This window comes from Chamaea fasciata, unplaced genomic scaffold (assembly GCF_029207755.1).
Source record: "Chamaea fasciata isolate MVZ Bird 193981 ecotype frontalis unplaced genomic scaffold, bChaFas1.0.hap1 SCAF_1, whole genome shotgun sequence".
NCBI lineage: Eukaryota > Metazoa > Chordata > Aves > Passeriformes > Sylviidae > Chamaea > Chamaea fasciata.
The window spans coordinates 138,264,542-138,278,798 of NW_027094086.1; the positions used below are offsets into that span (position 1 = coordinate 138,264,542).

Here is a 14,257-nt window from a genome sequence, read left to right on the forward strand (position 1 = left end):
ACAGACAAAGAACCTATTCTGTTCATGTAAATCTGTGTTCTGAATTTCTAATCGGCAATGTCTAATGTCTTTCATATTTCACTAATAGATTCTTAAATAAAAGAATTTTATACTTCTTTTGAAGTATTTTACATTTTAAATATTGGTTTCGTCTTATTCAGAACTGTGTTGATACATCACCATTGTTGTGACATGTGTCATTTAATCCAAAGCACCCTGAAGAAACTTGTTCCCTCAGAAAGATGAACAAGAATCAATTCTGGAACTGACATGTTTAATTTCAGCACTTTTACCAGGATGCAAATCATGTTTCTTACAGATCATATCTTATGAAATATTACAATATAGACATCTACCTGTTCTCCCTACCTCTACTTCTTGGAATCCTATTAAACTTGAATACCGCAGTAGTGTCCTTGACATCTATAGATTTTGATTTACCAGGCTACAGAAGTAATTCAAGACAGTCACTTCTGGTTTTAGAATGGCATCGTAGAATCAGAGGCAGGGAATTTTCTAATGTCCATCAAGGAGGGCTGTGCATGTTTGCACAGCAGGTAACCATGTGCATTTGTCTCTCTTTCTAACATCTTTGCATAGCTAACAACGTGTCAAAAGAGCTTCTGTCCCTTCCTTTAGCCATGTTAATTGACTGACTTTTAAATCCTCTCATTAAAATTGTCATCTGATTGCAAATAGATTACACAAAACCCCATTGGCATAACTCATCGTTTCACCTCCTAATGGCCTTACCCATGGTAGGAAGAGCAGGCACTTGTGCACACTGCCTCTGACACTACTTTTTTTTCCAGGGTTTATGACAGGCCTCATTTAGCATGGTCTTCCCAGCCCAAGACTGATAAAGATCTCGCCTACTGGAGAAGACGAGGACAGGACTTCAGTGTGCTACTGGGCTATTCCCAGAAGGCCAGTGTGGAGATGAAAGGCCTGGCTGCATCCCCAGGGGCACCCCGGCACCCCAAGGAGAATCAGCTGAAGGTGGGGACAGGTGCAGGGTATGTCAGAAGAAGTGGCCTGCAGGAAAGCTGTGAAGTGCCCAGTGACTGCAAATGGCAAAGTCTGGAAGTAGAAAGCTGGAACCAGCCAAAAAAGGTAGGGAGGCAAATGTCCGAAGGTGACAGGGAGAAGCTGCTTCAAGAGCTGTACTCGCTGACCCTGGGAGACAATGTACTCAGCACCCACAGCAGGGGGAAATCACAATCGTTGCCAAGGGTCCTTTCACCCGAGAGCATGAGGTGTGTGGAAATGCCCTCCCTGTCCAACAGTAACAACTCGCTCAGTGTCACTAAAACCCCCTCCTATCCCCCAAACAGACTGAGTGTTGAGCCAGCCAAGCACCATGGAACAGGAGGCCATTTCCTTCCCCTGGTGAAGCCCAAGTATGGGAGACCTCTCAAGCCTCCATCCTATGAACTGCAGCGTCAGACTAGGGCACCTGCAGAAACCGTGGGTTGCCAGGACCACTACCAGAAAGAGGAACCTGTCTCCTACTTAGCCAAAGTCAATGAGCCAAGGCAAGATGCTGGCATTCCAGACTCTGGTTTGGAGCCCCCTGTGTACGTACCTCCTCCTTCTTACAAATCCCCACCTCTCCAACACGCGACCCCACGTTCCCCCAGTGAAGTGCCTAACACCAACACATGCACCAGCAGTGACCCACAGGGTCCTGCAGAGCGGGTTGTCCCCTGCCAACGACCAGCCATGAATACTTTTGAAGTGGGGGGTGACCCTTGCAAAGACAACCATTTTCCTTATGGGAAGCAAAGCCATGCAAGGCGCCCTGCTGACCACCTGCGTTCCGTTCAGTATATTCCCTTTGATGATCCTCGGATACGACATATTAAAATTGCACCACTGGAAGGTCTGCAGGGCAACTCTAACCACACTGAAAATGCATGTAGTCCCAGTTCTGGTGCTTTGCAAGAGAGAAATCTTGAAGTACAGTACAACAGTGCCTTTGTGGATGCATCAAACTTGTCCAGTTCTGCAAAGGGAGAAAGAACTTCCGACAGCTCCACCCATAGCAACAGATGGTTGGCACCATCCATCCGTGATCAGGAAAATTGTGCCTTGCCGGACCAAAGAGACAATTGTAGTGCAACTAATCACAGCCCCCGTAACGAAGCCAGCATGGAGTACACGAAAGGCAAACTTTCTGTAAGAAACTCACATCTGGGCAACACCTGTGAGACTGTTACAAAAGTGAAAAAGTTTGAACCTGGAACTGGGATGCAGAGCAAAAAGAGTTCAAAGAAAAAAATGAATGAAACTATATTTTGTTTGGTCTCCATCCCAGTTAAATCAGAACCCAATCTGCCAGATACAGATAGGAACAACAACATAACTCAGAGCCCTGATAAGAATAGGTTTGATAACAATGGGGCTTTGCAAGAACAAAGTCTCTTAAGTATGTCTTCAACAGACTTGGAGTTACAAGCGCTTACAGGAAGCATGACCAATAAAAATGAGTTACAAAAACAAGAGCTGTGGAGACCAGAAGAGTTCAAACAAATGAATGACCTCAGATTTATTCAGCCTGCAAAACACAGAGAGCTCAAATATTCTGGCTCCTGGCCAGGTGATCAGTACAAAGACCAGCAGACACAGACTAGTTTCTCTGAAGAACCTGAGAGCCCACAATTTTTCCATAGTACAAAGCCTGGGAGGCCTGATAGTAGCAAACCGCTATCTCCCAAACTCCCGGGATGTACAGCATCCGCAATGGGGGAAAGACAGACAGGGTCACCTTCTGACAGGAGAGGCTGCAGGCAGAGCGGTTACAGTATGAAGGGCCAGACACACCTCAGCCAGTCTAGCAACAGTGCATTTTCCAGGACTGCCACCTCAGTCCTTCAGTCTCCCTCCCCAAAAGCCCACCAGAGCCAGCCTGTGCCTGTCCAAGAGAGGGAAAATGGCCTTCTTTCCAAGGGTGATGTTGTTAAGGGAGAGCCAGGTGCTCCCTGCAACAATAAAGAACCATTTGGGCAGTTCCTGTTGAAACCTGTAAGTCGCCGTCCCTGGGATGCAATAAGTGAGCTAGAAAGTTTTAACAAGGAGCTGCAAGGGCAGGAGGAGAGCACAGGCAGTGAAGAAGATTTGGAAAGTGCTACAGCTCCTCTGCAGGCAGGTGCCTTTAGGCAGAGGAGGGAGTCCAGAAATGAGAAATCAAGCAAGGAGCCAAAACATGGTGGGAAATTGGAAATTGTTGTGCCAGAGGTGCCTGTATTTAGGTCAGGAAGGGTTAAAAGTAAGTCTGAAAGTTGGAGCATGGGGACAGAGCATGGTGGCGAGCCAAGATTCATAGTCTCTCAAGGCTCCTCAAAGCCAGGAGGGAGCAGTGAAGGAGTCAGGTCAGCAGATAGAAGTCTGATAACAGAAATGGGGATGGGGGAAGCTAAGAGCAGAACAAGCAAACAGCCAGGTCACGTGGGCCCTGTCAAAAGAGTTTTGTCCAGTAGCCCGAGTAGTTCATGTCACAGTAATCCTTTCAATAACCCTGTCCTGCAGGAGATGAGCGAAGACCAAAATTACCTAGACTTTGTTAAACTGAGCAAAGGTACAACTCCTACAAATGATAGGGTATTAGAGAGAGGGTCAGTAGTACACTTATCACTAACAAAGAGGAACCAAAGGTGCTCTGAGCCAGATTTGCGGTCAGTGGGACTTGATGTGGCCCCAGAACTTGGTGCTAACAATTCTGATCACTCTTCGGATGCAAATGCAGTGGAAATCCCTGTGAATGAGTCATTGCAGGCAAGAGCTGCAAGAATTTTAGGTATAGATATAGCAGTGGAGTCACTCCTTCCAGATGACCATGTTGGACCCCACCCAGGCACTAGCCCTTCAAATGGTGTTCAGGACTTTGAGTCACCAACGACAGGGAGCACAGTAAGTAACAAAGAAAGAAAAAAGGAGGATTCTTATGAAGGCAGACGAAAGTGTGGCTGGACAGAGAGTGCTCTCTTTGTCAGAGCAGGAGGACGATCTTTATACCCTGATGAATGCCAGGCCACTCACCAGGAAGCCAGTGCTAAACCACTGGTAACTGAGCAAGTTCTTGAACAACCTGTGAGTCCCAGCCAAGGTGAGGACCAAAACTTGGTTTGCAAGTCAGCTGCTTATCAGCATTCAGAAAAGAGAGTGAGGAGCACCTCAAAAGTGATAGAGACACTCCAAGGCAAGCTCACGTCTCCACCCAGCCGGACTGCCATGGATCGCTTGGTGCGAATGAAAGAAGTTGACTCTGTGTCACGGATGAGACGTCTGAGCATTAAGAGTGCAGACTCAGGGGAGGAGGTGGATGAGGAGAAGCTGTCGAAGGTACCAGAGGAGAGAGAAAACAAACTGGCAAGCTCAGGGGCTGTTTCCAAGCGCGTTATCTCTCTCAGTGAAAATGGATGTTTAGGTGGAATTGACAAGAAGAGGATCGACAGAGATTTTTCTTTAGGTAAGACCCCGTTATGGGAGATCCAGATGGGTACTCATTCCTTATGTAACGGCATGATCAGTTTGCTTGCATGCCCCCGTAATGCTGCTCAAATAGTAACAGGCTGTAGGTGGTACTATCCTCATCTGGGAGCCACCCACTTTGCTCTCCTTGTGGAAAAGATGAGTGTTCTCTGGTCCCATTTTAGGAATAGTTGCTGTAAAACTCACTTGTGATACGGAAATTCATTCAGAGACTGGAGTGCTCCCTAAGGTCTTATCTCTGTCTAATTGTTTCAGGGAATGGCCAGGCTAAAACAGTGGAGTTCAAAGACAGCCACTCTAATGCCAGTGTTTGGGAACATGTGGTGATTTAATCATAGCTGTTCCTTGAATGCCAATTTTTTTCCTTCTCTAATACTTAAGAAGACACATACTATATCATGGTTCAGAAGAAACTAAAAATAAAAATCTGATGTTCTTCTATGAAGCCTCTGGGAAATGGCTACATATAGGGGCCTGGAAATTCTCTCTCTCTCTCATGAATATTTTCCAGATCAGATGTTGAGAATAATTTTTAACCCCAGGACAAATGGGAAGTTGACTTCTTCAGTGAACACCTTTTTTTTCTTTTTTTTTTTTTTTTTCTTTTTTTTTCTTTTTCTTATTTTTTGGTGTTTCTGATTGCTCTGAAACAGAAACTGGGATGAACTTGCGTAGTCCAGATGCATCCCCGAAGTAACATGAGCTGTCCCCTCTCTAAAACAGTTTTCATTTAGCATTTTGTTGAGCAACTGAAAATAAGTTGTTGCCATAGACCTGTGTAAAGGGATAAATCTCCCAGGCTACCTGCCTAGTCCATTAAATAAATTAGAGTGAGCAAACATATAGTGTGAAAGTTGTTAAATTAGTATTAATCTTCCCCTTCCTTTTTGCATCCTTTCTGTTACAGTTGACACTTTACCTTGAAATCTGTGCAGGTTATACATTTAACCTCATTGATATTAATCTGTTTACAGTTTTCCAGTACAGAGGGACTGAAATTAAATGGAGTATACTTTAAACTGGATTTATGCATTTCCAACTGAAAAGAAATGCTTGTATGAGTTCTAAGTATTGACTCCTGCAGCCTTATAGCCTTTTTCTCCATGTCTTTTTGTGTAACCCACATCTTTGTCTCTTTCTGCTCTGAACTGTATTTCTCCATACCAGATTTTTCAAACAGACTGATTCAGCTTTCTTGTATCCATCAGGTCTAGTATGCCCCACATGCATTTCATATGCTTTCCTCCCTTGGGGTTTCTGCTGTAGTGAAGAAAATAACTGTTGTGGTGACATGACTTCAGGGATGTATCAAAACAGATTGTGTGTATTTTATTGGAGAGTTATTCTGCAGTAAATTAGGTCTAAATTTATCCCTCTTGCTTACAATGCCAAGCTTGTGTTCTGCAGTGTGTTCCCACTGCAGCAGTTCCCTCACAGCCATAACAGCCCTCCCCATCTTTGGATGGAATGAATGTCCCTTCCTGCTGTGCATGTCCAATCCTGCAGAGTGACACCCATGGGGTGGGCAGGTGGCTCCTCCACTGGCCTCTTCCCATCCAAAGAGACCCTGATTTGTTGATGGCCCCAAAAGCTTCACCTTACAGAGGGGCTGTGGATTCATGTTTGTAAAAAGGCCTGGTGTTGTGTCTTCCTCTGTTGTCTCACTCAGATTTCCACAATAGCTCATTGGTACCATTGAAAGACCGAATGAGAATTAATCCTGGAAAACCATTGTATTTGTTGCTTTCAAAGAGCAAATACTCCATTCTAAAAGGCCACTCTATTTGGAGCGAGGTAGGGTGATGTTAGTCTTATAACTGCAGACAGGGCCTGTCACAGAGGCTGCAGCCCTTAGCAGAAACAGGCTTTCACATGTATAATGTAGCTTGGCAGACGAACAGTCATCTTGGAGTAAGAGCTCTGCCAAAACTGAGTGCAAGAAGCTCATCTTACTATGCAAATACTGCCATTAGGAGAATATCTCCAAGTGTTCCCAAATGCATTGGATGTCTTTTCTCCTTTGCTGTTAGAAGACATGAGACTGTTAATCTGGCTTTGTTTCTGTAAAGAGCATTTTGAATGAGCTTAACCAAATGTTGAATAAACATTTCTGTATCAGTGCTAGAACTCCAATGTCTGTCCCCCTCAAAAGGGTGACCTGGCCTGCCAGTCTGGCACTTTTGCGTCCTTGGTTTAGGTGCTGAGGGCATGGGTAAACTTTCAGGGAATATACTGAGCCATGCAGAGGCTCCATGTCTTGTGGCCTGGTTTTCTCCCTTCCTCCCCACCCCTGTCCTGCCACTCCCTGAAACAGTGAGCACCTGAATTTTTGTGGGGAATTCTGTTAATGTGGATGAGTCTGGCCTTAGGAAAATCAGGTTTCTGAAATGTAAATCCATTTTTATTCTTAGGTCAACCTGCCACAGAACACTTCAGAATTTTATGTTCTAACAGTTTAGATGGCAAAATATTTACAATCAAAAAAATGTTACTGCTTTAGAGGCATCTTCATACACCATCAGTGCATTAAGCTTTAAAAGATGCAGCATTATCACAGAGCACACTAGCCCTCAAAACTTTATTCCTGTTGATTTTTTGCATTCATGTAGAGTCTGTTTGGAAATACCAGAAAAGGCTTAGCAGAAATCATAGATGTTGCTGGCACAGATGCATTTCTTGGCTGGACTAGCAGCTTGAGGAAGGTGGCAAGAGAAGTGATAAAAGATTCTGCACCACAAATTCACCCACTAGGGCGAAATCCAGAAGTCCTTTCTTAGCCAGTTCTCCCTTGACATGAGTGTGGATGTAGCAGATGGACACTTGCACATAGGAGCAAAAATTTCCCTGGAAGATTTTTAAGCTTTTTGTGTTTGAATGAAGACACTCACTCACATCAACACGAAAGTCCTGAGGATGAACGTTTTACTCCAAAGTGTCATATTTATGTGTGGAACTATTTTCATGCTCAGCTGTTTAAATGCGAGTGCTGTGGGAGTACAGCCTACAGGAGGGACGTTTAAGGTTAGCACAGATCCTCAGGTTGCGTAAGAGCAGAAGCAGCACGCGGCAGCGCGGCTGCAGTGCCGGTTTGCCCGGGCCCCTCTGCGCCTGCAGACTCCTCCCTGGGTAGCCCTGGCTCCTACACGCCATGACCGTGCACCCCAAGGGCAAGTCAGGTGTCTGCATGATGGCACTGGGCAGGCAGACCTCACAGGGTAAAGCCTTTTCATTGCAATCCTGTTCCAGATGAGGGTGAAGGAAAAGTCTGCTCACTTCATGGCCAGCAGTGGGATAAATCCAATTAAAAAATATGATAGAAGAGTGTTCTCAGGGATTTGGGTAAAGGAAAATCAACCTGTGGTATGTCCTGTGAACTGGCAGGAGGGAGGCTGGAAATGAAGAAGAGTGTTAGTAAGCCAGTCCAGTGCTTTAGTGAATAAGGCTGAAACATGAGCTGCAGTTTTGCAGACTGAAGAGAGACAGACTAACCATGGTGATGCAACGCAGCTGTGCTTTCCTGTTTTCTGTTGAATTAATCTGAAGCGAAGGATTTGCAATCAAATGAAAAGACCCTGATGACTGCATGGCATAATCACTCCTTCAGCCAGCCTTACACACCCTGCTAGAACGCTTAAAGCATTTACTAGTCCTTAGTGTTCAGTACAAGGGGGAGCAAATCTTATGTCTTTTTCTTCCTGTCAAAGCACCTGAAAACTGGAAGTAATCACTTAACATTCAGTGTGCTTGTTCCTACCTACCCAACACTTTTCCAAATTCTATCTTCATGCATTTGATCAGAGTTGTTCCCGAATTATACTGGTAAAAATACAGAATTTGGGTCAGAATGTGATATGTATCTTTAATGCAGCAAGTCCATTATCAGCTTCTCTTTTTTTTTTTTTTTTTAATAAAGACGAGGGAAAAGATGTGTCATTTCCACATCTAGCAATATTGAATAGATTCCACAATACATTATTAATAGCGTTTTCTTGTTTTTTTCCAGATACGTATGACCCCACCAAAGTTGAAAAGGTGTGAGATTAATGAAGAGGAGAATAGAGAAATTTCTGCTCTTCTAAGAATGTTTCACTGATTTTTTTTTTTCTGGGTGCTTTTTTGTTTGGTTTTTGTTCTTTAATGTTTGGAAATTGTCTCCATTTGTGATGTTCATGGCGTACTGATAATGCCTTTACCACTGCCACTAGGAATCAGCTATTCATGTCTGAAACTGTTGCGGAGACCACAGGAAAATCTGACTTCTGCATTCGAACCATCTGGTTGTGAAGTGTTTAAGACAATACCTACCATTGGCAAAGAGTTTTCATCTGAACTTTATTTCAGTCTTTAGCAAGGATGATGAAATGCATCAAGTGAGGTGTTACATTGGTGTAAATGTAAACATGGGAGATCAGTGAATTTTTTTTATTTAAAGAATGTGAATCTATAAGCTAAACTTCGAAGTATCTACATTCTAAACTTTGTTTAACTTAAGGGATCTTTTGCCATAAATAGAAAGTGCTGCTGCACTGTGTGGGGGAAGGAATGTGAAAGAATGGTAGCAAAGACTGATTGTGAAAGTATCTCTGACTTCCAGAGTTTGAATTTACTTGGATTAAGTACTTACTTGCCACCTAGAAAGAAGGAAAACAAAACCCAAAAGCTTCTAAAACATGGAAGACTTTTGTAGTACAGTGTACAGAACATGTAATTATAGTAGCTGGCAACTATGTTTCAAACCAATGCAAAGTATACCACTGGCTGTTTTGCACTCAGTATTACCTATTTTTGTTTTGCTGTTTAGAAATTCTTTATATGAAAGAATAGTAGCTGGTTTAAAATAGCCCGTTTTAACAAAGTAACTATATTTCTTGTTACAGAATACTATCTATTTTTCTACGATGTAAACAATTGCTAACAAGTGGCAAGTATAAAGAAGTATTATTATTATTATTATAATTATATTTTAAGAAGACTTATTCCTCTGAGTGAAGGTGCCCCAAGCAGATTTCACTTGTATATCTTAATGCACACACCACATTGCCACTTACTCAGTAGTGCTACCTTATTTTGTTCTGAAAAAAAAGCCATCTATCTATCTATCTATCTATCTATCTATCTATCTATCTATCTACTACAGGGTTAATTTCTAATTTTTCCCACTCAACCCTTGGATCATTCTTTTTGGAGCCACTTTCTGAAACACACTGAGAACTCTCCAGGCTGGTGCTGCTGCCATTCCATTCCAGGCACGCTGATTACCAAAAAGTGGGTTTGGATCTTTGTCCTAATGTTGCCCAGTGGCTCAGATAAAATACCTACTTGCTTTCTGATACTTTGTTCCCTTTTACAGATTATGACTTTGGATTAGGCCAGTGCACAAAAATAAGCAAAACTGGGTTTTTCCCTGGAGTCACCAGGTGTTGCCGGGGAGAGGTTCAGGTGTCTTTTTGATGGCGTTTAAAGACATGGCTTTAAATATATTTTACCTGCACACACAAATGCATGAATTACAGAATTTATAATAAAGCCTATGCATTCTGCCCTTTGATCCTGAATTAGCCTGCTTAGTATCTGTGTCTTAAAAGCCTTTATGTCCATTCCTGTATGTTTTTTGTAAGTACCTGTGTACTAACATCCTTCTGATTACTTGTTCCTGTACTTTACCAGACTATGCTATTGGCCTTTTCTGGGATTTAGCATAATTTTATTTTTTAAAATCATGTAATTTCTTGAAATATTTTTTCCTAAGTCTGTAATTTGGAAAGAATGATCGGGAAAAACACTCATCCTGTGTTTTGGCAGCAAGAGTTTCTTGTCTGTAACACATGGTTCTGTTACATATGGACTATTTAAAGCTTGCTTGAAAAGAAAATGTGGTGTATAATTTATTTTATTAACTCTTGTGCATGCTGTGTAGCAAAACTTGTTGACCAACTGTTCCTAGCACTCTTACTATATTCACCTCCCTTCATCACCCTCTAGGACATCCGGGGACTTGTAAATAGCTACAAAACATGTTTTTCCCCCCGGTACCTCCCCACCTGAATCCTGCCCATAAAAAACAGTTTTGAAAGAACTTCAACTCTCCTCTTCCCCCTTACCAGTGAAGGTGAGATGCGTAGCAATTAATTGAAAGTTTTAATTTAACCTTGATTGCTGAAGAACTGTAAATTGTCCCATGTAAGCATTCCTGTTGCCTTCTGTTTATATCTACATGGAATGAAAGTTTTCTGTGCATTTTATTTTCTTCTGATAAGAATAGGTCAATTGATTCTGCACAGTGTCTGTTTCATCAGTCATGTCAAGTAATTACTTTTCCAAAGCACATAAACAGCAAAGATGTTTAAATTAAAAAAAAAAAAAAAAAAAAAAAAAAAAAAAAAAAAAAAAAAGAGGCAACAATATTGCAGGGAAAGTTTTATTGGCCAAAACCAAAAAATTAAAACTTTCTAAAAAGTGGGTTAGCTTTGTTTTGCTGTAGTATGTAACTGACCAGTGGATGAAGGAGTAGAGTTAGTACTTTTCAAAATGGTGTATTCCTCTAACAACACTGGTAGTTTCATTTGATACTTTGATACAGACAATGGAGAAATCCATAGGGTACAGTTTTCTGAACAATTTTGCCTCAGTGTTTCTACAGTGTTGATGCCATGGATCAGCCATTGGAATGGACTGGATGGTACCATAGCTGAACCACCTTTCCAGAAATCTTTTGCCAGTTTGCAATCGACAGAGAGGCCCTTTTACACCAGACATGATTAAAAACCAGTAAATGGTGACTGCCAGTGCGTGTCTCAATGGGTACATAAAACTGTCTTGGCAAGAGCTGTCAGTGGTAATGGCAACAGCAGGAGCTCAGGCTGAAGCGGGTGCAGAGGTGGAGGATGCAGCAAGCTGCTTCCAGTGCCTCGTGCAATGCAAACACAGTGGAAAGTGAGAAACTCTGCCTTTATTCTAGAGGGAAGAGCAGAGCTAGAACCTCAGAAATTACGTTTTTACAACATATTGTGTAGCCTGCTCGTGCTGCTCGTTGTAGTTGGGTACTCTGAGGTTGGGGTAAGATACTAGTTTCGTGAGCATTCTCAGAAATTCATGCAAAACCCCCCAAACCTGACTGATTCGTACATCTAAAAAAATGTTTAATAGGCACACTCGGGACCTGGATGGCTTAAGAGGACCTGCCATCTCCTTGCCTTTATCCTGTTGAAATCCAGAAGGGTCAGTCACATCCTGAGGGGCTGGTGCCAATATCCGCGGCTGGTGTCAGGGAGATAAAGACGAACACGACATTCCAGGCTCCTGTCTCCTCTCTGAGGAAGAGAAGCCACCCGTGAACTCCGGGGCTGCTGAACGGCCCGAGCCCCGCGGACAGGGGACGGCCTGTCGCGGTGCGGCAGAGGCAGGGGGAGCGGGATCGGGATCGGGACTGGGATCGGGAGCGGGGGCGGGCGGGCTCTGCCCGGGGGCGACGCATCTGGGGAGGGCAGCGCGCTCCCTCCTGCGGCTCCCGAGCGCCAGCAGAAAGTTGGTTTCCCTGAAGAACCGCTCTTTGCGGGCCCCACGCCATCCTCCTTGCTAGAGTCGTCTGGAACTAGACAAAATGCGGTCTGAGCAGTATGTTCAGTGTTCGAAATGCCACTACCACCACAGCTAAAGGAGGGGATGGGAAGGCAAAGGAGGGAAGTACCTCAGAATGACTTGAGGCCTCCGGTGACAGGAATGCCCAGTGATACAATACACCAATGACCAAGCATCACTCGTCAGATATTAACTCAAAAAGCCCTTTTCCCAGGCATTAGAAGGGCTGTTGTATTTCATAGCACAGGTTTGTCTTTATTGAAAACACCAGCATCATGTCTCAAAACCATCAAGTTTCCTTGACTCAGCTCCTGATGTGGGGAGCAAGTCTTTGTACTGAAACATCCAATGACTCCGGGAAAACAGGAAGGACAGCAATGCTTAAATTGGCAGTCACAGTATTAACCCCTCACCCTTAGAAAATAACAGTCCTATCAAGCTTATTTAAGGATAAATATCGAAATTTTGTAAAATATTTCTGTTTAGTGTCAAAAATCAATATAAATATCTAGAGTCAACATTCTATTGCCTTTGCCACATGGACAGCCAGCTGAATGTTAGTTTTATAGTGCTTGACCTTCCCTTTGGATTAAAATGTTGATATCTTCTTCACTGCTTCCTTTCAAAGGAAAAAAAAAACAGTGGAGTGATTGGGAGAAATGCAGAAATCAAATGTTCTTGCATTTTAAATGACAGAAGTTCTTGCAATTGCTGAGTGGGTCCTTTTGTCCAGCTTCAAAATCTGATAAAGGCAAGTACATATGAGAAATGAATCTTTACTTGGCAGGAGCCTTCAGCTCAAAGAAGATAGACAAAACAGTGCTAAAAGGAATGGAGAGAACTGACAGCTTGTCAGACTTTTGAATGTTTTGTGTAAAGCTGTCCTTTTGGAAGACTTTGGTATTTTCTTGGTTGAGGATCAAACAATCCCCTAATTTCCCTCCACTGGCAATAAGCCACAGTGCTTCAGCCCTAATGTACTGGAGTGGGTTTTAATTACAAGTGGAGTCTACAAAATTTAAACTTCCATTCTTCTGCATAATCCAAATAAAGGTCCAAGCTGAAGATTTAACGAGATGATGACTATATCACTGAATTAATTAGAAAAGCTGGAAAATTGTGATTTTTTATTCAAATTTGCATGAAAATGTCACTGTCCCTCCTCTGTGGACTAAATGAAATCTGTTTACCATCAATTCTATTTTCAAAGGAAAAAAATATTTCAAACAAAGAAAAAGGGAAATCCTGATATCAATAGCAAAGCCCAAACCACAGTGCTACCTCCCACCCATGCTGAAAAATATGTTTGCAATATGGCATGCAGAGCTGCACAGCAGGGAGAGGGTGAAGGGAACTTAAATCAGAACTGACCGACACATGGCTGAGATTAGAAATAGAAATGAAATTTCCCAGCCAAAAGAAACCACAATAGCATACATATTATAAAAAGAAGGAGGAACTTTCTACCCTTAACAGCCGCAATCTCAGCTTTCTTCAGAGCTCTGGACCAGCAGAGAAAATAATCAGAACCATTCTTTAAGCCATTCCTGACCTGGAAGGAAAACAAGAAGATATATGTGCTAGACAGTGAATCAGTATCCATGTGTCTTTGTCCGTATACAAAACAGATAATTCTCCACACTGACTTTTAAGATTCTGTGGCCTTTCTCCAAAACTAATACTATGTCATTGCCTTGGTTTTATTCTCTCGCTAGTCCACAGGCAGATTTAGTGGGATAAAAGTAGAGGAAATAGATCTAAGCAATTATAATACTATCTATATGATATCAGAAGATGAATGTGTTTAAAGAATTATCTTTGTATTTTTTTTCCTGCACAATGCAAATACTGTTTCTGGGCTTACATGTAAACCAGAGGGGTGCTGTTATTAAGACAAGACCTTTTCCAAATAAAGATTTTGCATGGATACACTACTCAGTGATGTTGTTGATGTTGTTATCATGAGGTAAAATGGAGCATGTGCTCTGATGTTTGCACTGCCTTCAAGGAAGATAAATGTATTGGTGAAGTGTTAAAAGGCTGCAGTATTCTCCAGGGGTCTGCTACTTCCAAACTTGGTGTCTACAGCATGAGGTACAGAATTTATTTTTTACTTTAAAGAATTTCTTTCCACATCCACACTGTCTCAGACCAGCACAGACATTAATTTCTGTTTGTTTGCTACCTG

At 42.6% G+C, this 14,257-nt stretch overlaps 1 protein-coding gene across 3 annotated transcripts in view; it reads left to right on the plus strand.

The window, feature by feature from the left end:
* Positions 1-14,003, plus strand: part of JCAD (junctional cadherin 5 associated) — a 54,128-nt gene extending 40,125 nt beyond the window's left edge. For all 3 annotated transcript variants that reach the window (XM_066199709.1, XM_066199690.1, XM_066199700.1), the window contains exons 3-4: positions 813-4,468; positions 8,495-14,003. In XM_066199709.1, the coding sequence (XP_066055806.1) occupies positions 813-4,468; positions 8,495-8,529 (3,691 nt within the window). In that variant the 3' untranslated portion in view covers positions 8,530-14,003. The remainder of the gene's footprint in view (positions 1-812; positions 4,469-8,494) is intronic.
* Positions 14,004-14,257: the final 254 nt, after the last annotated feature.